This window comes from Macrobrachium rosenbergii, chromosome 48 (genome assembly GCF_040412425.1).
Source record: "Macrobrachium rosenbergii isolate ZJJX-2024 chromosome 48, ASM4041242v1, whole genome shotgun sequence".
Lineage (NCBI taxonomy): Eukaryota > Metazoa > Arthropoda > Malacostraca > Decapoda > Palaemonidae > Macrobrachium > Macrobrachium rosenbergii.
The window spans coordinates 65871476-65895753 of NC_089788.1; the positions used below are offsets into that span (position 1 = coordinate 65871476).

Consider the following 24278-nt stretch of genomic DNA (forward strand, 5'->3'; position numbering starts at 1 on the left):
CAGTGTTGTCAAGTTACATCATCTGGAGAAAGCTAACTTGATACAGTACAGTATTTGGATCTCAGATAACCTTTGTATGACATTTGGAATGTGTATGCCATTTTCCTGAGAGTTGGGGCCATATAAAGAGAATTAACACTAAACAAGCTCTGTTTTGATGAGGATGATTACAGCATGACTTAGGATTTCCATGTATGTGGGATTAAGGCAGGGTATGATTAATTCAGTTGTAATGAAATAAACTTGGTCTTATATAGTTGTACTGTTTTCAGTCGGCATCAAGGGAAAGTATTTTGAATTCAAATTTCACAAAAGAGTTTTTAGAGAATCTTGTTTTCATTTTTGGAATTTTTTTATTTATTAGGTAAGGATGACTTTTATATATAAGAAAAAATCTTTCAGGCATGCCATGTAATAGGTGAGAATGTTAACTCTGGTTTGGTTAAACCACTGTACTCAATAATATAAAATGGGGAATTTCAGCCAGACATACTTTCCATGAGGAAGATAAGGGTTATTAGTTGAAATGTCATACTAAGTATTATATTTTCTCTGCTTTTCCAGCTGCAAGAAATGGGTCAGCCTCCGAAAGACTTGGTTGGAGATCTGGGCCCAATGATTAACTTTGATGAAAGTGGGAATCCAGTATTGCCTGACATGTCAACACTTCTTGGTGCTGCTGGCTTTCCTGGAGGAGATGCAGGTGTACCAACAGAACCTGCACCTGGGGGTGTCCCAGGTAACCAACCACAGGAGGGAGAGCAATGTCATATTATGTGATTTTGGTAGGATTTACAAGGTAAATTTGGGACAAATCCAGCCAATATTTGACTGAAGGATTCAACATTTTTATAAAAATATCATTAATAGATTTCACATCTGTTTGCACTACAGGGGTGTAATAGTAGTTCTTATAGATTTAACAAAAGTAACTTCTTTTAATTTAATTTTCTCTGTGATAGATTGTATGAGTATTAAAAGCTTGGCATGCATATGAACATTCAGTGTATTGTACGTGGAGAACTGTCAAGGGTAAAGGTAAGTATGTTTATTTTAAATGAATATTGTTTTTATGTAGGTATTTTACAAAGGATCACCCTTCTTTTGCAGAAACAGTGTTTCATAAAGTAACCTTTGTACAACCGTAAAATCTTTCTGAATGACCAAGATTCCCTCAACTTTATTCCGGTGTGATAGATACAGAATACAAATGTCCATCCCATTCATTGATGTGATTTATGAAAATATGGTCTGAAAAGAGTAAAATCAAATCAGTGAATTGGCATAGATATTGGTGTTTTGTATTTAACATACAAGAATAAATCTGAGGGGAGTATAAGCCTTTCAGGAATATTCCTCCAAATCAGATTTAACCATAGACTTTACATGTACTATTTTGAGAAACATGCCTAAATAACTTAATTTACTCTATAAAATTTTTAGTAGAACATATTACTGTATTAAATTTCACACATTTTGATCATTTAAGAAAATATCTTTTGTTCAATCTTGAGATGCTAGTCATATCAATCTTTAGTTGAATTTTGTTGAAGAAGAACGAGTTGTTATTTTTTTGGCTTTTATTTTTGTTTTACATTGTGTTAAGATTTTTTATATTTATCGAATTATCTTTTCATATTAAATGCCATTTTACATTTTTCTTGCTTCACATATCAACTTTCCTTTTAAATTGCTTTGTGAAACATGGGGAACCAGGGCAGTATTAAGGCCATTTAAATGAATCGGTAAATTGCTTCGTGTAGCTTTTATTAAATGAAAGTACAGTAGTTCCTCAGTTCTTTTCCTTTAAAGCCATGTAGTTGGTTAGAAATACCTTGGCTTTCTCAGATATTTTTCAAGTCCTTAAAGAATTAGCAGCATTTCACCTTGGAACATTTTTCATTGTATACAGTAAGTGAATTTTGGTATGAACAAAAATCTACCATCCAAAGATTTATGGATTATGCAGAGTTCACTCATCCATATTTTACAGATGTAAAAAACAGATTTTGACATAGGAAAAACCTATTTTTGGTAGCTGCTGCGAGTCCCCAAAGGAGTTACACTCTTATGGTCCCCCAAGGCTCCAATAAGACAGACCAGCCAGTCACAAAGAATTCTCTTGTAGTGGGTCTCAGCCGGTATAATGCTCTTTGTTACAGTGATGGAATACAAAGGATTCAGGACAGGAGGACCCTTTCTCCTGTTCTACAACGATTACCTTGTCTCTATGTCACATCTGCACAGCTATGACAACAAGTCACCAGCATCTTCATTACACACCAGGTCTGTGCAAGACAAATGTTCACCCCAGTCCCTTGCCTTTTCGTCAGGGAAAGTGGGTGGGTTTAAGGACCTGCAGCGGCTACCAGAAATAGGTTTTTCCTACGTCAGAACCTGTTTCTTGATAGCATAGCCACTGTTCATCCTCAAAGGAGCTTACAAAAGAAATTGACAGATGACAAAATGGCTTAGCTCCTAATAAATAAATCCCAACAACCCCAGATTAAATTTTTGGTCCGAGTTATAGTCACAGGTCTTTGACCATTTTCTTTATTCCAGATACCCATAGGGTTTGGTAATAAAGAACAAGGAACAACACATGAACCAATATTTATTATTCTTGTGTTTCGAAGGTGGCTTACCTAATTATGTTGGGTCTGGCTGTGGTTTTGTTGCACCTTCCCCCAGCAAAAATCTCAGCATGACCACAAATCTCATGGCAATAGTCTTTCAGGAATTTTCATTCAAGTAAAGTCATAGGTTATCAACAGTTTCTTTATTCTGGATACCCATTCGGGTCTGGCAATAAAGAACAGAAGACATTCTAACCTATAAATATATTATCTATTGAGTTTCTACAGTGACTTCCCTAACTATGTAGGGTCTGGCTGCAGTATTATTGCGCCCTCACCAGTTCAGGAATACTTTCTATAGTAACGACTTCGTACACTCAAGACTTCTTCAAAGGTAACATTTCCGAAGAAAGTTAATGATGTACTCACCTTTTTGATGTCATACAACGTAGGAAAGGAGTGAGGGTCTGCTTTTAAAGAGGAACACTAAAATCATTCTCAGCCCATGTAGAGAGAGTGGTTTGTTTTGTGCTAAGGTGTAGGAAAATAGGACCATCTGGGATGTTTGCCATGACTTCTAGGCAAATTTTAAGTGCTTGAACCAGACACAATATTTTATATGAAATACTGAGCTCCTTTATCAGAAAAGGGGATTTTTCTTTTAAAAAGTCCTAATTCTTGGCCTGGAATGATAGGCCAGGAGGCAACAACAAATTATAACTAGATGTATGAGAGGTAAATTGTTGTCTTTGTCTAGGATTTCAATGGGGGATCTAGACAAATGATTCAACTTCTTTTATCAAACTGTTCCCATGACTTAGGATTTTTGGAGAGAATCTTATGTCTGTCTGGGCAGACTGTGCAGCCTCTCAATCCTCTAGCGTAAAGGATGAGAAATTTTACATATTATACCCGTTTCCCTATCCAGGATCTCAGAATTCCTCTTAGGAGTCATGGATAGCATCTCTGTGATGATGCTCAGTAGCAAGTAAGTCCTCAGAGGAGTTACTCTCTCTTGGGGTCATCCTTGATACTGTTCAGATAAGCCAAGGCAGCCATATTACCACAGCCTTGCAGTATAGAAAGTACAGCAAGCTGAATTCCCTATCAGGGAAGCCTGCATGAACTGATGAACCAAGGCAGTTTTATCATTACTGCCTAGCAGTATAGAAGTTACAGCAAGCAGAATTTTACCATGACGGAAGCGTGCATGAACTGATTTAGCCAAGGCAGTCATATCATCACTGCCTAGCAGTATAGAAAGTACAGCAAGCTGAATTCCCTATTAGGGAAGCCTGCATGAACTGATGAGCCAAGGCAATTTTATCATTACTGCCTGGCAGTATAGAAAGTACAGCAAGCAGAATTTTCCCATAACAAAAGCCTGCATGAACTGATGAGACAAGGCAGTTGTACCATCACTGCCTGTCAGTTTAGAAAGTACAGCAAGCAGAATTTCCCTATTAGGGAAGCTTGCATGAATTGATTGAGCCAAGGCAGCCATATCACACTGCCTGGCAGTATAGAAGTCCAGGATATCTCACTATTGCTTAGAAGGTACGGACACTTCAGTTGGGGTTGGGTGGACCCTATCAGGGTCCCTTCAGTACATGATTGCAGGATGGGAAAAGCAAGATTCTCATGAAGTATCTCTCTCATGGAAAGTAGAAGACTGTTCCCTAGATCTTCTGGGTTCAGAAGGGAAATATCAGTGGCTCTATCCACTTCATGTCAGGTATCAGTGACCTCTCTCTCCCACAGAGAAACTCTTTGTCTCCATCGGAGGAGTTTAAGTGGGAGACCCTAGAATCCTTTGCTTTTGGAGTATTGGCCCAAATGTGGATTCTGCTTGGAGAGGGATGGAAACATACTGCCATAGTTCTTCTGGAACGTGTACAGTAGTCTCCTTCTTCCTTAACCCCGTGTCTAAGAGAGCCCTGTATGGTAATTCAAGCTCCTGATGACAAAGCAGTCAAGTAGACTGCCTTTTGCAGCACATGAATTGAGTAGATGACAGGAGTCTAAGAACTTTATTCAGGTACCAGGTAATGGGAAATCTTGCAGGAGCTGACCTTTGCAGTGTAGAAGGCTGGAGAATGGAATTAACAATTTCTATTTCAGAATCAGTTTCAAACCATAAGGCATGGGTTCTGCCAATGCCGCCTTGTATGCCATTATTGTTGAAATAGCAAGGCACTTGACCTCTAAAGATAACAAAATGTAAACTGGATAGATGAAGTCTGTAGTTTGCACTAGTTACTTAGCTGTGTTAGGCAAATAGTCTTCATAGTAGACTAGATTAAAATTTCTACTTGAAGGTCACGGCTCAGAAAGGAGGCGGCACAGAGGACTTCCCTTCCTTTCTGGGATAGAACAGCAGACGGCAATATAATCTATTCTTTTACTTTTTGTGGAAGAAATAAGGAACCAATTACCATGTGGCTTATTCAAGGCTACTAGGCAAGCGGTTCTGTTGAAAGCTAGTAGATTGTTCAGAACCTTGGAAATCTGAGACAGTGAAGGAAAAAGGTTATCAACAGTTTCTTCATTCCAGATACCCATTTGGGTCTGGCAATAGAGAACAGAAGATACATGAACCTATAAATGTGTTATCCAGTGTGTTTATATGTTTTTTGTCCTCCATTGTTCCAGTCTTGTAGGATTGCATCTATTGCTATTGCCTGACTGTCCATGACACATACTGGGGACGAGTGAATACTTGGACAGACCAGAGTGTAATGAAGTTGCCGGCAACTTGTTGTCACAGCTATGCGAGTATGACGCAGAGACTAGGTAATTGTTGTAGAACATGAGAAAGAGCCCTCTTGTCCCGAGTCCTTTATATTTCATCACTGTGCCAACGAGCACTATACCAGCCGAGGCCAACGATAAGAGAATTCTTTGTGATTGGTTGGTCTGTCTTATGGAGCCTTGGGGACCATAAGAGTGTAACTCCTTTGAGGATGAACAGCGGCTATGCTATAAAAAGATAAGTGTATAATTTTCTTCGCTAAATGGTCCTCACCACAAGAAATGAAATAGAAAATTTATTTGTTTGATGTAACTTTTTCCATGCTTCGTGCACTATTGTCCATAGATCTTCCACCATCTCATGTGGAAGAAATGTAAATATTGTGTCAGACTTCACTTTTGTCTATTATTATAAAGTCCAGGCAATTTACTAAAAGTACCTTGCGTTGAATGGATAAAGTTCTCTTTAGAAAAACCATGTATATACTAAAATGTTAAGTGGTTGCCACTCTATAAAAGCCTAAGGAAAGAATGCTATTGCCAAGAATATGATGTAGACAGATATAGCAGTCTCTAACTTGAAGAGAATAGTGCAGAAGCAAGGTAAGATGTCAGTGACCCAGTTTTAAAAGGTTATGTATGGAATAGTTAACTTTGTATAGTACAAAATATTAAAAGCAAATTGACAAAATAACTCAGGATATTTTGTTAAAGGGTTGATCCATTTTTTTTTCTGGATACTTACTCAAATTTTACTTAAGATTGGTTTTGTTTGCTATTTATTAATGGTGTTTGCTGTGATTCAGTCAGAAGTATCCTAATCATCAGATTTTCCCCTTTATATGGCTACATGTGAAATGAGTTATTTCAGGTCTGAATCATGCATAAGTTATCTCTAGGAATGTACAAAAATATTTACATACAAATTTATGAAAGATGCGTATTGTAATCTAGGAAAATTACGGTAAAAATTATTCAGCATATGCAGCACCCTTTTTGGGATTACTTACTTGTTTCATCAGATATTTGACCTACTTTCCTTTGCATACCTGTGTAAGATGCTCATTTATCCTCAAGGATGTTAATCTGATATGGTTTGAGTTTTATAGATTTGTTTTTAACAGTATCATAGCATCCTTAGGAGTAACATCTGAAAGTTGTATAAAAGGTAGGAAAAAATTGCATTCACTTAATAACATTCAATTGTACAACTCTTCCTTTACTTCAGATGTTTTTGCTCATGAGATGTTAATTTCTTGGGTAAACTAATAATTTGTTAGTGTTTATCAGTTTTTAACTAAATCAACATAACAGATATAAGGGAACGAGCAAGTTATTGCACTTTTCTTTGCTAGTGATTATGTTGTAAACTTTTGTTTTTGTTCACCATTGTTATAAATTGTAAGTGCCATATATCACCAACCTATGTTCAGTAATGCTCCAGCACCTCTTTTAATCCACGAATAGACTTTCTAAACTCCCAAGGCTCAAGACTACCAGATTGTTTTTGTAAGTTATGTAAAGTACTAAAATGTTCAGAAAAATAAAGCAAACAGTAAGAAATTGTAAACATTTCACATGAACCCGTAAGCTATTTTTTGCACATCTCTGTTTGTTTGAACATATGTAAAATAAATGGAATTCATTTACCGATTATGTATTAATGAAATAGTGCAGTATATACATACTATATTTACCATTATTATTATGATTTTTAAGTGCAGTATATACATACTGTATTTACCATTATTATTATGATTTTTAATATTAAATGGTTTAACCAAATCACTGGGTTAATTTATCCAGCTCTCACAGAGCTGGGGTGAAGGTTTCGTCTTTAATAATGATATAGTTTAGATTTTACCAAATTATAAATCCATAAAAATTTTATAATTGAGAAATTCCAAATCATTTTGTTGTGAGTAAAGAGGTTTGGTATCAGCTTTGTCACCTTAATCACAAATTTCACTGAATATGGAATAAAAATTTGTTAATGTTCATAATTTGACTTCACTTTGCATCAAGACAGCTATTTGTGTATATTATATGGTTAGGTTGTACCTAACACCAAATGTTCATTCATAAGTTTTGATATTCTTAACAGAGTATCACAGTACAGTATAGGTTCAGAACATTTGTACAAGTTGGGCAGTTAATCATATTCACTGTACAGTAATTCATAAATGACTTTAATGACCAAGTTTATTTTGTGAAATTTGTCAGTAATATAGTACACTGCATTTTTAATCCCTTTCAAAAGTTGACATGTAATTTACCTTCCGGAACTTTTGCTTGACTTTTTATCTTTATGCTTTTCAAAATGGTAATCTCTTTGTTGTTATATTGTTTGGTCAATTGCTTTATTATAATTAATTTCATCATATCAGAATGTTATTTAACATTTTTCCTCAGTTTTCAATCTTTATTTCATGCCTTTCCTTATGCTTGTTCCCATAAAATTGTATTATTTACAAAATCACCAAATTGGTGAATTCCAAGAAAAATTTCTATCATGGTAGAAAGATTAATTACAATTTATTTTAGCCTGTGACATGACAAGGTTTGCTTTGAATTTACAATATGAATTTATTGTGACCACATGGCAACTCACCAACTTTGGTATGGTAATTGAGTAATTGATTAAAGAAATTTCTTATAGTAACAATCACTGTCATCAGTTGTTATTTAAAGATTGTCATTTATGATAAATTATACTTCTTTAGTCTTGATTATAAAGACCTATCAACTTAACCAAAACTCCTATAGCTGTTGTTTATAATTTGTGTTACATGTATTAAATGGCTGTTCTATCTATCTTTATACAGTACTTGGGAAATATATATATATACCAGTGCACTTTTCTGCTTTTAGAAAATCTTGCCACCTTGTGGCTAATTGAAGGGAAAAAGTGATGTCACTTTTCCAATGAAATATCTTTATCTTGTACTGTAGAGATGTAAGGAAAATAGTTCTTCCTTTTACTGCAGTAAATGTAGTGTGTATGGTGCAGTCATTGGTTCAAGAAAGGCAAGAACACAAGTACAGGAGATTGAATTTCGGTAAAGGAGAAGGTCGCACGAGGGTATCCTCTAATAATAATACAGTATTTCTTGGCTAAACATAGAGAATGGTGTATATAATGCAGTACAGGTGAGATAATCTAGGAAAATTACCCAGATATTGAGAATGCCATCCTTTGTTCTTGTTTTTACATTAATCCCAAAGTTACTTTGGTGGAAGTTATGTGGGACACCGTACTTAGTACCAGCCCCTCGGGGATAAAAGTAATATAATACACAAAAGACAGTGAATTTCTTATCTCAGCAAATTTCTCATATCTTCCCTGTACTGTATTGTATACACCATTCTGTTTAGCTGAGAAATTATATTAAACCAGGATATCTTCATGCAGCTGTCTCCTTTTCGTTTACCAAAATTTTTAAGTCCTATATATTTACCATAAAGATTGGCTGTTTGGAAAGTTTACTGCAATTTACTTTCATGAAATTAGTGAACCAGATTAAAATTTAGGACTGGTAAGGACGCTGTATATTTGATTTATTCGCAAAAAATTTGTATTTTAGCTCAAATTTCATTAAAATAGGCTTTATGTAGGTTTCCTAATGTAAATTTTTTAAACCATTGTTGAAGCTGTAAATAGTGTAAAATAAATTTTTTACACACCAAAAATCTGTTTTCTTGTAATAAAAAAAAAACTTGTTAAAAATACTAATTTATTAAGAAAAATTTAATACAGATTAAATTAACACTGTATATTTACACCATACTGATCCACAGCTAACTGTCAACTTTCTACTCGGCAGGTTCATCTGGAATATTCTCCAATCCCTGCAAAAAATCAAAATTGATTAAATTCTACACACTATAAGACATGTAATTACAGAAAACAACCTAAATCAATTATACACTACAAATTATCACATTTTAAAAATATAGTCTTCTCAGCTAACGACCAGTTGGGGTCTGTAAAATTTCATAGTAAATTATACTTATTATTTCACCTAGATAAATAAATCACAGCTTCTTATGTGGGATAGTGCCATCAGTGCACCTAAAATAATGTGCTGTAAACATTACAAAAGGTTGTTTGTAGCATCCCACTGGCCCAACTTTAGCTTTCAACCTTTGTTCCTACTTCCTTTCTTCCAGTTTCCTGTCCAACCACTCCAACTACCCCTCTTCACTGTCCTAAGCACTGAATGGATGGCAGTGCCCTATTGGCTTTCTAGCCAAATTTTCATAAATCCATTCTTTTTACTATAGGCACGTGGTGAAATCTGCTGAAAAGTGGTAAGCAATGTGAGTGGGGGGAAATTGTCCACTAGCCTGGTGCAAGCACTTTTTCCTTGGCATCTGGGACTATATAGGTTGACTGAGGTGGGATTATGACAATTCTAGTTATTATACCTAAAAAGAAAGCAAATTACTTTAAAAATTTGATTTGCTCCAATGAAACTACAAACCATCTCTTTTTATTTAGGAAGCACTCCTTATGTGGGAGAACAGTCTTTAAACTTGACAGGCAAATTGAATCTCCAACCAAAAATGTGAAGTTTCTGGTCACGAAAGTGGGCAGTGTATCTGTGGCTCCTGTAAATTCCTATACAGTCTGGCATAAGGATGTGAGATTGATAGAAAACTTTGCCAGAGTGAGATGTGTCTGAACTCTCACTTCAAGAAAATCATTATAAGAACCCCGTCGAGGGGTAGTGCTGTCAGTGCACCTCATGCAATCCGCTGTAGGCATTAAGTTCTTTGCAGCCTACCTTCAGCCCTAGCTGCAACCCCTTTCATTCCTTTTACTGTTCCTCTGTTCACATTCTCTTCCTTCCATCTTACTTTCCACCCTCTCTCAACAATTGATTCCTAGTGCAACTGGGAAGTTTTTCTCCTGTTACACCTTTCAAACCTTTTTGCCAATTTCCATTTCTGCGCTGAAAGATCTTGTAAGTCCCAGTTACTAGCCTTTGGCCTAAATTCTATATTCTATTTTATTAAAAAAATCAGAAGGCAGATAAGTTCTGTTTATAAGATGAAGCTCAAGATAAGATTCTCAATTATGTAGCTCACTTGCAATGAGGCCCAATCCAGCAAGTACTTGGCCTGACTGTTGCCTTAAAGAGGTGAAGAGGGAGGTGGGGGGAAAAGGTAGAGGGAAGAGAGAACAAGTCACTAAACCATTCAAACCTCCAGTTTATGCCCTCCAAGTACCTAAGTGCAATGCTTCTATCCGAGAGGAGCTTGGATGACTGCACAACCTTAGCAACCACCACAGGTCCTAAGGAGAATGTCAAACGAATTATGGCTGATATCCCTCAGGCAGAATGAAGTAAAATTGGTCTATCTCTAAACACTTGTCTTCATTACCTGGGAAACTGAGAAGTTCCTCAGAAATGCTAAGGACAAGTCAATGCCTAACTTCATGAATTCTACCACAAGCTGACACCAGGGTGAACACTCATGTGAACATGGGCTGTTGCTAGCTGGAAGTGAAGACCTCTGAATTGATAGACAGTCTCTGCAAACAAAGCATAAGTACTTCCTGGAGGCCTGATGGATGGGTACCTAAATGTATGTGTCCTTCAGATCAGTGGGAAGCATGAAGTCACCTTCTTCAGTGAAATCCAATACTTTGTTTCCATTTTGGCACGAGTCTGTAGCACAAACTTGTTCACAGTACAGTAATGAGATTGATGAATGGTCTCCAGCCACTAGTAAACTTCACCAGGAAAAGATGAGAGTAAAGGCCTAGTGGGAGAGCATGTAACAGCCTGGAGAGAAGTATTTAACTTCCAATACATTCTTTTCCAGAACTGCCCTTACCACTGCTGACATGAGCCAGAGATTTCGGAGTTCCTGAAGGGTAGGCCGGCAACAGGGTCAGTAACTGAGAGAGGGGAGGGCACCATTCCTTGAAAGGTAGTCTGTAACAGTCCCTAAGGATAAAAACTACCCAAGGTTAGTTCAGAGGTCTGGTTAAACAAATCATTTATAACTAACGAACCAAACCCGTCTCTACCAAACTGCAGAATGGCATGACAAGCATCCCTCAACTCGTGGCAGCTGGAGCGGGGGACTACCTACCTGTGTCCCACTCCCTTTCTACTTTCTAGTCAGGGCTGGAGAGGGTGGCTAAAATGACTGGGAAGGCTCCTGGCCTTTTTTAGAGGAAGAAGAACATGGCTTCCTTGTTTCAGTTTCAGAGAAGGGAGACCATTCCTCATACTGAAAAAAGATGGCATCGCCACCAGTGAAGGCTTAGCTGCAGTTCCGTTCAAGGCCCCAAAAGACCTGGAGACGATTGCACACTGAATCAAAGAATTGCCTTTTCTCCACAGCACCATGTTACTCTTCAGAAAGAGTAAGGAGGTTCCCAAAACTGATTTGTTCCACAGATACAACTCTCAGTCAAAACCTGTTGCGAGTGGTATGCAAACAACCTGTCATGTCCTCTAAGAATGAAGTTCGCCTAAAGGTTGGCACTCTGGTGTGAGAGAAAGTTGAGTGCTTTTCCTCCTGACATCAACATTCTCTTACACTAAGCCTTATCCTCAGATAAGACTCAGGTGACAGCAGAATTAGCATGTGTTCAACCACAAGCTGAGCCACAATGCTGCCTGGAAGGAGGCCATGTCTCCTAACTCTGCTGTAGAGAAGGCCTAGCTCTCCTAATGGAGTCTCTCTGGGGAGGCATTTGTCAGTGCGCAGACTGACAAGTCCAAATGTAGATGAATAATTTCTGCATTCTCTGGCACATCAACAGTAGGGGAAGGAGCTTGCCCAATCCACTCGACAGCAGATTGTCTTAGTACTCATGGGCCATACAACAGAGAAATGTCACATAAGCAACTCCCATCTGCATACTTGTGGTCTGGGAACTGCATGCACCCAGCTGCACTGTCCCTACCACACGGGCTTTGGGCAAAACAAGCATGCACTCAGGGTAGTGAGAATTCTTGAGAATCCCTGTGTCAACCCTACCTACTGTGGATGTAACACACACACTGATGAACACTACTGCCTCTCCTAGAAGAGTTAAGGCATGCACTCTAAGCTCTACAGGAATTCTTGTGAGAGGTCTCCTTAGACTTCCTCTGTGAGGAAGAGGAGACACAAGATGAGGAGAAAGAAAAGGAAGAGCTTGACAAGGAAGAGAAGGAAGGATAGTGCTTGTGCTTCTTTGCCTTGCTCATGTGCTACTATCCTCCAGTGCAGGAGAACCATTGTCGATGAGGTTGCAGCCAAAGTCAATGCTATTAGGGTACCTCCCATGGGAAGGAAAACTGTCACAGGAGGTTCAACAGATTGAGCTCCTTAGCAGGAGTAGCAACAGCAGAAGCAGATGAAGACTTTTTTTAAGTTGAAGCTATATGATCAAATGTGCAGAGAATGATGGGTTCCCCAGAATTCCAAGGGAAGGCCACATATTATGAAAGTACTCAATCAATGATTAACGTTCTGGAACAGAAAACCTAGCAGGAGTACGCAGTCATGAGGCACACATGCAGGTTCGGTCTAACCTGGAGATACCAACTTGAGACACTGACTTGACACTGGAAGAGAGTGAGGAAGGGTCATATACGTTCCTATGTGCGGGTAGGGCAAGAAGGACAGAACTGAAAAGATTTGGTGGTGTCATGGGGGGAAGGAATGAAGCCAGTGAATGCTTCTTGCTCTTCTTCTTCATACTCCCAAATCTTCCCCACTGCAAAAGTGACCTCTCGGCACACTCCTCACAGGAAAACTGAGGACTCCAGCCTACCCTCTATAGAAGAAACAGTGTTGGTGTAAATGAACCAGGATAGGGGACATACAACACCACCTAGGACGTTCTCCATCATGAACTAAAAGCAAACACACAAGATACAGTTTCAACTTAGCAGAACACCAGGAGAACAGCAAGACATCCTCACTAAACAGCAGTCAGAGAAAAAGTGGTTGGTAATGGCAGGTGAGTGAGCAATTTCCCAACTCACACCTCTACCACCAATCAATGGCTTGTACTGTATTTCCATAGGAACAAATAGTCATTTACATATAAAAAATATATTGTACTTACAACACTCTTGTATCCATAGCCACTGAGTCGCTCATCTCTGAGGAAGAAGCCACGTTGGTTCCTCTGACTCAACTCTCTCTGATAGAACTGTAAAAGATTAACTGATCAGGTAAATGTATCATATAAAGCTTTGCATCTGCACTATCCAATAATGACATTATTTAAAAAAAGGACAAAAAAAAAAAAAACATTCAAAACTCAGATTTCTTAACATCTGCATTTTTTATAGATATGAAACCAAAGCCTTTTATATTAGACTATTCCCAATATGAGACTGAAATTGTCGCTGACGCTTGATTACAAGATGGATAACTGGTCACAAGTAGGAGAGTGGTGGGGTATCATCCATTCACCTGTCAGTAGCCCTTCATTTTCCTTCAGTGACAAGCACTATGCAGGACTGGTTGAGGTAGGATTATGATAAAGAGCTATGGTTTGTAAATTACAAAAAATACAAATAACATAACCTTGAAAATTTTATATATGTTCCGTCAAGAACATATATATAGGAAACTTATTTCTGAGGTGAGAGGATCGTCTCATGGAAGTGACTGGCACTGTTATAAAAGCTTGAGGAACATGCAAAGGTGAACATCTGCCATGTCCTGTGAGATTCTAATACTGTGATCCCCTCCCAGGAAGAGAACGCTTGTATGAGATTCTATGGAAAGTGCAAAAAAAAAAAAAAGGGAAATCTGCCCATGGAAATATTTCCAATCATTTCCTAACATATTAGCAGCCTTTTCAGAAAGAAAAATTTGTGGAATAGAATGGAATATAAAATTTAGGCCGAAGGCAAAATGCTGAGACCTATGAGGTCATTCACCTCTGAAAGGGAAATTGAATGCACTGTATACAGGCTTTAAAGGTGCAACAGGAGACACCAGACACAGATACCGTCTGCCTCTAAAGCTGTACCGTTGGATCAGACAATAGGCACTGGTCATGTTGGACACCCAAAAAAGGTTTACTTTACACTGAGCAACGAATCATTGGTTAAAAGGCTGTATGTGGCACATGCCAAACCATGCACAGTCCCAATAAAGCATGAATGGAATAAGAGAGATAGCATCACCCAAGAATTCCCAATCACTATAAAAGACCTTTCATTGCCCAGAAGACCTAACCAGTCAACTGATTGACTTCATACCAGCAGATCCCAATTGATGGCTGTATTGGGGACAATACTGGACAAAGTGAAGACCATGGACGTCTAGCCTGTACAATGCACAAACTATTAATGTTCAATGAGTTGAAATGGAGGTAGGTTACAAAAAAACCTATCACTAGGCAAAAATATTCTATTACGTACATTGGCCTACATCCAAGCCTGCCTTGAACAGATTTAGAACACTTACATGGCCTACATCTTATCCTAGTCTAACTTAAACATCATCAGAGCACTTAAATTGGCCTACATACATCTCAATCCACCCAGCTCTTTCCTGTATGATAACAGTGGATTTAACTGATGTTAAAGACTTCACTGCATCATTAATTTCAGCATTATATGTACAAAGAAGGCAAAACATGGACACATATTCATGGAATATAACAAAAAGGTTTAGGAGCTGAAAGTTCAGATTGAGGAAAGTGAATAACTAAATATTTCAGCTGAAGAAATAGGAAGAAAATTAAAAGATCTTAACACCAAACATCCACAAAGATGAAGAGAATATCATTATGTAAAAATAAGATGACATGGTTAAAATATCTGATAAATGCCTTCAAAATGGTTGCTAAGCATTAGCCTAAACCCAAAGGGATGAAACAAGAGACCATAAGATACAGCCTAAGAATAAATAAGCTATATGCACCCAGTAAGGCTGTACAGTAATGTCTAGGCTTCAAATCCCACAAATATGGACAAAAGCAGGGCTAATGTACAAATGACCTTGTACACCCAAAGTACAAAAGACCTTGTGCACCCTGAGTATAAGACGGACCACAAGTTAAGGTTGCTGTCTAATTTACAAGATATATACATTGTATAGGGCTATTTAGCCAAGGTCCACCAATAACTAGCTCATGCCAGAAATACATAGAGGCCAAAGCAAGAATAAAAGATAGTAAAGATTATGGAGAACATAACTAAAAAAATAGTAAAGATTATGGAGAACAAAATAACTAAAAAAATAGTAAAGATTATGGCGAACAAATTAACTAACAAAAATAAAGTGTTATCTTCTAAATATCCTATCAATGAAAACAATAAATCAACTGCAACAGTTCTATGTAAACATGACAAAAGAACCTGATCAAGATGGCCTACAGCAGAAATGGCCAAAATCATTGAAAGTATAAATGCATATGAGTGCATGAGCAAAGTAACAAAGCCAAGATGAATAAAGAAAAACTTGAGGTATTTCTAAGTATAAGCTCCACACAGACTGTACGGAATGGTTCCACAAATACGAGACATTATGGAACCATATGTTCTAGAAGGAACTGGCTAAGGAAATCTATTATAAAAGGAACCATACTAACTTAACGTACCCTACCTAACCTAACCTAATAGGCCTGTTACTTAGGTGGCCATTCTGCCACCCCTGGACCACCTGGTGAAGGAAACTCCACTTTTAATCAAAAGTTCCCCTATAACACTGGCACGTACAATAGCAAAAATATAATAAGCTCTGAGGACAATTACAGTCGACCAACAAGAAATAACAGTGAATTCTTGATAAGCAACCACAATACTATAGAAAAAGTTAATTCCCAAGGTGATACCCAACGTGGAGCTAACACTTAGTTCTACCAAACTTGAAAATGAACCCTAGGACACACGGCAAGCAATCAAGGGTTAATCCTAGGCCTGGGGCTTACTCATTACGACTTACACTAGGAAAAGCATAACTGGGTAATTCTAAGTATTTGCTCCACGCCTGTTTTTAACTTGGAAATTGGTTTTTTCTACACTTTTAGGGCTTCTGATACCGGCGGTGCATTTGTTTGTTGTCGGCCTAATGGAATGTCCCTTCGCCGTGTTTAGTACTTGCCTGGGGGGGGGCTGATACCCCTACATTAACAAGTTATTGCACTTGCCGGACGGGATATGAACCATTCCAAACAGACGTCTGTCTGTCTTGTGAAGATCGCGTACGGAAACCCTTTGTTGGATGGACTTCAGGGGTTAATCACATTCGTGCAATAAAAATTGAATGTAAATCCTTAATTAGCAACCAAAAAACTATAGAAAAAATTCAAGTTGGAAGGAAATCGCCGCCGCGGAGCTACTACTTAGATCTTCTCATAACTGGAGCTATGAAAACCTAAAAGATGTTTAGATTAAACTAATCATAGGTCTATAATATTTAAAAATAGTCCTATGTTATGAAAAAGGAAAAATAAGTTGTTTAAGAAATCTGTAATCTGAGACTGACAAATACCTAAGGCTAAGCTAGCCTAAATAGCTTAGGGCTGTCAAATGGACAGAAAGCGGTGAGGCAGTTTCAAAAATTGACGGCTGGGTTAGGTCTAATGGCGATGATAAAGGTAAAATAAAAAAAAAAAGAATAATGCATAAGATAACCTATAATAAATATAACCACTGATCGTTATCCCAAAATTTACAACTTAGCCAGTGGGTTGGCCCACTTATTTACAAATTTTTATTTTGTCCACGGTAACTCAGGCTGACCGTACACCAGGACTTGACCAGAACTTACATTCCCATAGGCGAGTTTATGCAATCCAGCCATGGCCACGGCTGGTACGCCCAACAATCCCGTAATAATCGCCACGCTGGGGAGAATCTCAAACCACATTTTCTGGAGTACCTAAAGCCAATTTTCAGAAATAAGCAGCACGTCCAGTTCCTTAGCAGACGGTGTCTTTCTCAACCTACGTTCGAATTCTTCGTTGTTCAATAAAGAATTACAGAAATAGTAGTTGGATTATCTTCTCGAATTTTTTAAACAGAAATGAAAAAATAAAAATAATATATTAGCTTCTGATAAAAATAAATGACGTATAGTATTACATACTTTTATTTCATAACCTTGAAAATTGTCATGACATATATCTCCATAAGATTCGGACACGTCGTATTTTTCAGCCTATCCAGGATACAGCAAACGTACACACCCACAATAATTTTGTTAGCTACTTTATTCTAAAATTTTTCAAACATTAAATAAACTGCGCAAAAGTAATATAATAGTGTTATACAGTCATATCTATATTATCATAAAAAGACATTTTCCCCTCAAAGAGTTTGTTTTTATTTTATGATTTTTAATCCCTCAAGCCCGGAAAAAACAAACCTTTGGCCAGATCTTAGTCAAATCTATATGCAGTACAAAGACAATAAACTTTTAGTCTTTGAATATACTGTATAACAGGGGTGGACAGTGTGCAGGTAGGAGTGATACACATGATCATGTAAACTCAACACGCAATGCTGACGTTAGATCTTACTAGCGTGATTTTCTTTTTTTAGAAGTTTTCTCGTATCAGATAATTTAGCTGACAGCACTTTTTTTTACTAAAGGCAAGAACAAATGAATCTCGTATAAAAGTAATTGTCATAAGAATAAAAAAAATGCGCATTTTTCACCTTTAAATTAACACTGTAGTTTCCCGCAGAGTTCAGTTGGAATGTTAAATTAAGGATAACAAAATATCAAGACAACTGCCATATTGCTACATCCATCTTTTAATTGGCAAACCAAAGGCGAACCCCTTATTCAGAGAACTTCCTCAAAGCTATGTGCTGCTTATAGTTACCTCATCATACGTGTGTCACTCATCTCCTTGCACATTTTTGATTGCTGAATTTCCTTTTCCACTGCTTCTTTCACTCCTTCCACCCAGCACTATCTGGGTCTTCATTTTTCTCACTAATGCTCCCCAATTATACTCTCGCTTTTTACCACCATACCATCCTCCATTTTCTCCACATCTGAGGGAAATTCATCTTACAACAGTCTTTTCATATCATTGTGCATTAACATATTTCCATAAGATCTGTTTCTTACTCTAGAGTTACTTGTATCGTCTGTTATCATAAGACAATTATTGATTTTGTTTTTATTGTGTATTGCCTTCTGTCAGGTAACCAACAGACGAGAACTATGTTGTTTGCATCTGTCACTGATGCTGAATCCAAATGTATTTGCATGTTTATGAGCTCTGTAGAAATATGTAAGTCTATTGCATGTCATGATAATGAGAGTAAAGGAACCACATCTATTCGAGAAGGACACTCTTAAATTATTTTGTTTGATTTTTCTATAATACTGCTTAAATAATTTCTGCGAAGAAGCTAAAAGGAAGAGTAGGAGGGGATTTTGTGGTATGTTTATGAAACAGATGCTGCCGTCTGCATTAGAGAGTTGAGTGATGCCCGACGTTGTCACTTTGTCATTTCCAGCATTGTATTGTGTGTGTGTGTGTGTGTGTGTGTGTGTGTGTGTGTGTGTGTGTGTGTGTGTGTGTGTGTGTGTGTGCATGTAGCCCTACTGTATGGGCATGGCATCACCCAATTTTGTGTCGTCGTTAATTCATTGCGTTTAACAAATATGTTGAAATTCCAGAATATTACGCTTTTAGTTTTATTTTTGATGACGAACTTTAGAATTATCTTAACATTTTGTTTATGTTAATGTGAAGTTTGTAAGTCAGTTGTGTAACTTGTCTCTTTCCCCAATAAAACCCGAATGCAGGGAAGAACGAGCCGCTTCCTGGCTTATATTTTTGATACAGAAAAGTATTAGGTGTCACAAAACTTACAGCTATTGTTTTATTAAAAGTAAAGAAAGAATCATCCTCTATGATAACCAGGGCAATGAATGGGAAGCTGCAGTATATAAACAGCACTCTTAATGGTGACCAGTAATAAAGTATGTGCAAGAAGTAGGCTTGAATGAAAGATGAATAAATTAAATCACCAAGATAGAATTAAAATACAAAACCCTACAATGAGATAATAAGCGGAAAGAAAAGTGAGTTTAGAAATATAAAAGAAATGGAAAAGAGAATAATAAAGAGGAGCAAATATACGACAGTACTTTGGCTTCAGTATTTTTTAATACATTATTACTAAATACCATAAACAGGCATACAGAAGGAAATGCCAAGAGCAAGTTTCGTGGAAATGTAGACCTAATTTTTTTTTTTTTGCCACAGAAAAGGAAGAAGTGTAGTGGCTGAATTACAACAGCCATGTGAAGAAGACATAAAACGAGTTGTTCGAAAAATTTGTTCGGTGAAAGTGATGTAGAACTGAAAAGGGAAATACTATATCATAAATGCACATGGAGAGAAAAACGAAAACAAGAAGAAGGAAATACACGCTATCAAATGAGGCGCCGTTACAAAGCCGAATCCTCACATCCTCATACCTGAACTTTGACCTGGAGTCCTGGACGCGCAATCGCGAATCGAGAGTTGATAAGAGACCAACCTATCAAGAATTAGAACTGCTTTTGAATACATTGCAGATGTATTATTTATAACTCTTCTAAGAGCTTGACGGTCGCTGATTATGTTTGTTTTGGTTTAGATTGTAAGTAGCTTTCTAGTTTTCTCGGGTGTCTAATTTGACGCCTTTAAACTTGTGGCGCGAAACATTCCGATTGGTTACCCGAGATCATGTTTTCATGAGAAGGTGGTTGTTATGGTTCGTCTTTGCCGTTGCGAAATTTACCAAAACAAACGCCTACGGTTCTGATGTGTTGGTCGTGTGATGACTACCTATCCCAAGCTTTGCTTATTAATGGTAGCACCTAACTAGGGTAGGACTTTTTGTTGTTACTTGTGGAGAGACTGGATTCTTATATTAGTCTTTAGGTTATCTTGATAACATGATGCAACGCCCCAGATCTAGCCTAAGGAAGGTTTCCTTTCTTAACCCACTGGCTGTAAGACAGTGTTAGAATCGGTCCATATTATTAAGTAAACTTAATATATATACCCAATAACACCCATATAAGTGTTGTAATGTAAAAGTAAGGGAAATTAAATTACGGGAATAGCAGATAGGCAAGGCTGTTTTCGAGCACGAATTATCAGTAAAAAGTTTAAATAGAAACAAATAAAGGAAAAGCCTGTAGTTTTCATAGTGGGCATGCCAAAATGGTTGTCTTGACCACTACAAATTACTGTCGAAGGACAATAACTGCTCTTGGTTTTGTAGAAGATGAAAGGAAGCATAAAATATCCCAGGCTAGAGAGGTAGCTTTGGGAGCAACTGCAGAGTAAGGGGTCAGGGTTACTGTAGAACTAATATTAGCTCCATGTTGGGTATTACCTTGGAAATTGACTTTTTCTACAGCATTGTGGTTGCCTATCAAGATTTTACAGTTATTTTTTGTCACTTGACTGTAATTAACCTCAGAACTGTTTATATTTTTACCATTGCGCATGTGCAGTGTTACAGGGGAAATTTGGTAAAAAGTGGAGTTTACTTCACGGGGGTGTCTTGGGGCTGGAGGCCCCGGCTAAGTAACATGGCCTACTAGGCTAGGTTATGGTACATTATGTTAGTATGTTTCCTTTCATAATAGATTTCCTTAGCCAGTCCCTTGAACAAATGGCTCCCTAATGTCACGTATTGGCAGAACCATTCCATAAAGTCCATGCGGAGCTTATACTTAGAAATACCAGGGTTACTGGAGGCCTAGTAGTCATTTCAGTGGGGATATGTCATCAGATTTACCTTTAACTAACCTAACCTGGATTGCCATGTCCTAACCCAGCTGGGGGTTGCCGGTGCTTCGCCTTCCTGGAACTCCGCCCCCCCCACATTAATTCTTAACTCCTTACTCTGCTTCCTCTTTGATGGTAGAATATCCAAAATGGAATGAGTTGAACAAAGATCCAAACGCATAGCCTAGCCTAGGCTACTTAGAATCGAACACTGGCCTAGCACTCTGCTGGGCCCATGTTCGATTCTCCGACCGGCCAATGAAAAATTAGAGAAATTTATTTCTGGTAATAGAAATTAATTTCTCGGTATAATGTGGTTCGGATTCCACAATAAGCTGTAGGTCCCGTTGCTAGGTAACCAATTGGTTCTTATCCCTGTAAAATAAATTAATCCTTCGGGCCAGCCCTAGGAGAGCTGTTGATTAGCTCAGTGGTCTGGTTAAACTAAGGTATACTTATACTAGAACATGCTGTAAGCAAAGTAGAATTGTGGAATGGAATACAGGTAGCACTAGGTGATCAAATCTTAATAGGCTTATATGTCAGTACTGACAGAAGGTAGGGTATTGTAGAAGAGGTTAGAGAAGGAAAATGACCATGGGAAAAGAGAAAGGGAAAAAACTGATGTTCTGTAATTGTATTTTACTAATAATAGGTAGGTGGGTGTCGACTTACCACTTTCCTGTCAATCACTCATTGTTGTCTTGTATAGCAGTCTCCATGTAGACAAGCATTTTTTTTACCATTTCCACTTGAAGTGTACAGTATTTTTTATGACTGATTTTGTGCTCACTGGAATGGTTTGGGTTGCTGGTCAAGAAAATGTAAAAGCTGTGATTTAACACCATAGATGTGTTGAGTACAGTAGATTGTGGTTGCTTAATGTTGCTCTTTGAAGGGACCCCTCACCAATTTTGCTCTTTTTGCAAGTGCTGGGTTAGAGTAGGGACCTCCCCTGCAAGGAGTGTACTAGCTGGTTTCCTTGATTGTGAAAAAGGTATTGAATGAAGAATAAGAAGGCAGAAAGCAGTCCTCTAGATGTTATACACCTCCTTTGAAACCTCCATCTTTTTATGACAAGTGCCTAAAACCCTGCCTCATCCATTACTACTCCCATTTGTTCTCCTCAGGCCTGGTCTGTAGCGGGGTGGTGTTAACTTAAGATTAGGAGGAGCTCCAGCAAGCTCTTCACTTGTGATGGGATAGATGCTTAACCAGCAGTTGTTACCCTCTTTTGCTCCTGTAGTGTTGGGAACTCTGGGCTCTCTGTTGGAGTCCATATAGTATTTCAAAGGCTATTTGGCTTTCCCTGAGCATTCCTGGCAATACTTTTTTCTGTTTTTCGGGAACCTTCAGGTATGGCTAAGGGTTGCTTGCTATTTCTACCTTGGAGGTCACTGCTATTGACCTTCCTGTTGGAGACCCATGTAATTCTGCCTTTCAGACTTCTTCAGACATCTGGCTTGACTCTGTCCTCTGGAGAATGGTAAAGAACCCCAGGTAGGCTTGTAACACCACCTATTCATCATTAAAGCTCTAGTCATACTGAGCTTAGGACCAGCTCCTGCTATCTGCGACCTCCAAAACCAGCAGCCATTGAAAATTTTATTATGTGGGCAGCCAGTCATATGATCAACCAGTGGGCGACTGATGGGTACTCAGTCACCCATCATCATGCAATTAATCACTAGTTGAATGATAGGCACCCATCGGTTGCATTAGATTGGCAACCAGCACTTTTTTTTTTTTTTTTTTTTTTTTTTTTTTTTTTTACTATCGCCCCCTATCCAGTCACCAGAAGGTCAGTGGCCACTTTACTGTTATAAATATACAAGGTGTGATCGTAAAGTATCAGGACTGTTGCTATAGTAAAGATTGACCTTGACCCCCACTGTGCATGCACACTAAGTTTCTTGCGTCCTGGCTCGCTTCAGCTCTTTACAGCATTGCTTGGAAGGAATGTATGTAGTGTGTGGTTGTCCTGTTGAATATGATGGAGAAAGGTAAGCAGAGAATCTGCATAAAATCTTGCAAAAAACATGGCGATACCTGCGCACAGACTTACGCACAGTTGCAAAAAGTGTGTGGAGAGGAGTGTATAAGCAGCACACCAGTGTACGAGTGGTTCAGACGTTTTCAAGATGACTGACAAAATGTCGATAGTGACAAATGTTTTGGGAGACCCTCAACCAGCAGAACTGAGAAAAACTTTGCAGTTGTGCGTGCATCTGTGAGAGGAAATCGTCGAATCACCATCCGTGAATTGTCTGAGGATGTGTAGCTTAGTTATGGTTCAGTTCAGTCCATTCTCACTAAAGATTTGGGTATGAGACATGTGTCTGCCAGGTTTGTGCCAGAAGTGCTTTCAGCTGACCAAAAAGAAACCCATGTTTCATTTGCTCAAGATCTCTTTGATTGCATCGAGAACGATGAAAACTTTTTGAAAACGGTCATAATGGGTGATGAATCTTGGGTCTATGGCTATGACCCTGAAACCAAGGCTCAGTCTTAGCAGTGGAGACCCCAACCTCTCCAAGGCTGAAGAAAGCATGAATGAGTCGAAGCCATGTGAAGACACTGTTTATGGTTTTCTTGGACTACAGGGAATTGTTCACCATGATTATGCTCCACCTGGTCAGACAGTAAACAGGAGTACTACTGTGACGTGTTGCGTCATTTGTGGTATGCAATTCATCGGAAAAGGCCAGAATTGCATGCGCATGTTGAGCGGCAATTGCACCATGACAATGCACCTGCCCATTCAATGCAGATTGTACAGCAATTTTTGGCCAAGCACAACATTCCCTAGGTCCGACAGACACCATATTCCCCAGATCTTGCCCCTTGCAACTTTTTCCTCTTTCCAAAAATCAAAAACCATTTGAAAGGAAGAAGATTTCAGGATGTCAAGGAGATCCAAGTGAATGCGACGAGGCAGCTGCTGATTATCCTAGAAAACGAGTTCCAGGAATGCTTCCATCATTGGAAAGAGTACTGGATAAAGTGTGTGGCTTCCGAAGGGGACTGCTTCGAAAGAAATTAAATGCTAAAATGGTACATGTTGTAGTTTTCTTTTTATAGCACCAGTCCTGATATTTTATGATCACACCTCGTAGGTCCCTGCCGTGCAGTCAACCACACAATACCAACACCTTCTGGTGAGTAAACATCACAAGGATGGCAGTTCTCCCAGCACCAACCAGTTTCTGTTTTTGGCAGCA

The 24278-nt window shown here is 38.3% G+C and overlaps 2 protein-coding genes and 1 long non-coding RNA gene across 9 annotated transcripts in view; 2 read left to right on the top strand and 1 right to left on the bottom strand.

Moving 5' to 3' along the window:
• Nucleotides 1-9017, top strand: part of Pex19 (peroxin 19) — a 212040-nt gene extending 203023 nt beyond the window's left edge. For all 6 annotated transcript variants that reach the window (XM_067091988.1, XM_067091987.1, XM_067091984.1 and 3 more), the window contains exon 8: nt 565-9017. In XM_067091988.1, the coding sequence (XP_066948089.1) occupies nt 565-780 (216 nt within the window). In that variant the 3' untranslated portion in view covers nt 781-9017. The remainder of the gene's footprint in view (nt 1-564) is intronic.
• A 27-nt stretch (nt 9018-9044) lies between these two features.
• Nucleotides 9045-17268, bottom strand: LOC136831484 (uncharacterized). Its single transcript, XR_010850903.1, has 3 exons — nt 17076-17268; nt 13408-13494; nt 9045-9176 (listed from the first exon to the last, which is right to left on the bottom strand). It is a non-coding gene; the product is annotated as an uncharacterized lncRNA (long non-coding RNA).
• A 2479-nt stretch (nt 17269-19747) lies between these two features.
• The window catches only part of SMC6 (Structural maintenance of chromosomes 6), a 258709-nt gene continuing 254178 nt past the window's right edge, over nt 19748-24278 (top strand). The window contains exon 1 of one of the 2 annotated variants that reach the window (XM_067091991.1): nt 19748-19915. The gene's annotated coding sequence lies outside the window, so the exon portion shown is untranslated. Of the gene's footprint in view, nt 19916-19951; nt 20145-24278 lie in introns of those variants that run through there. The other variant, XM_067091990.1, reaches the window with a different exon arrangement.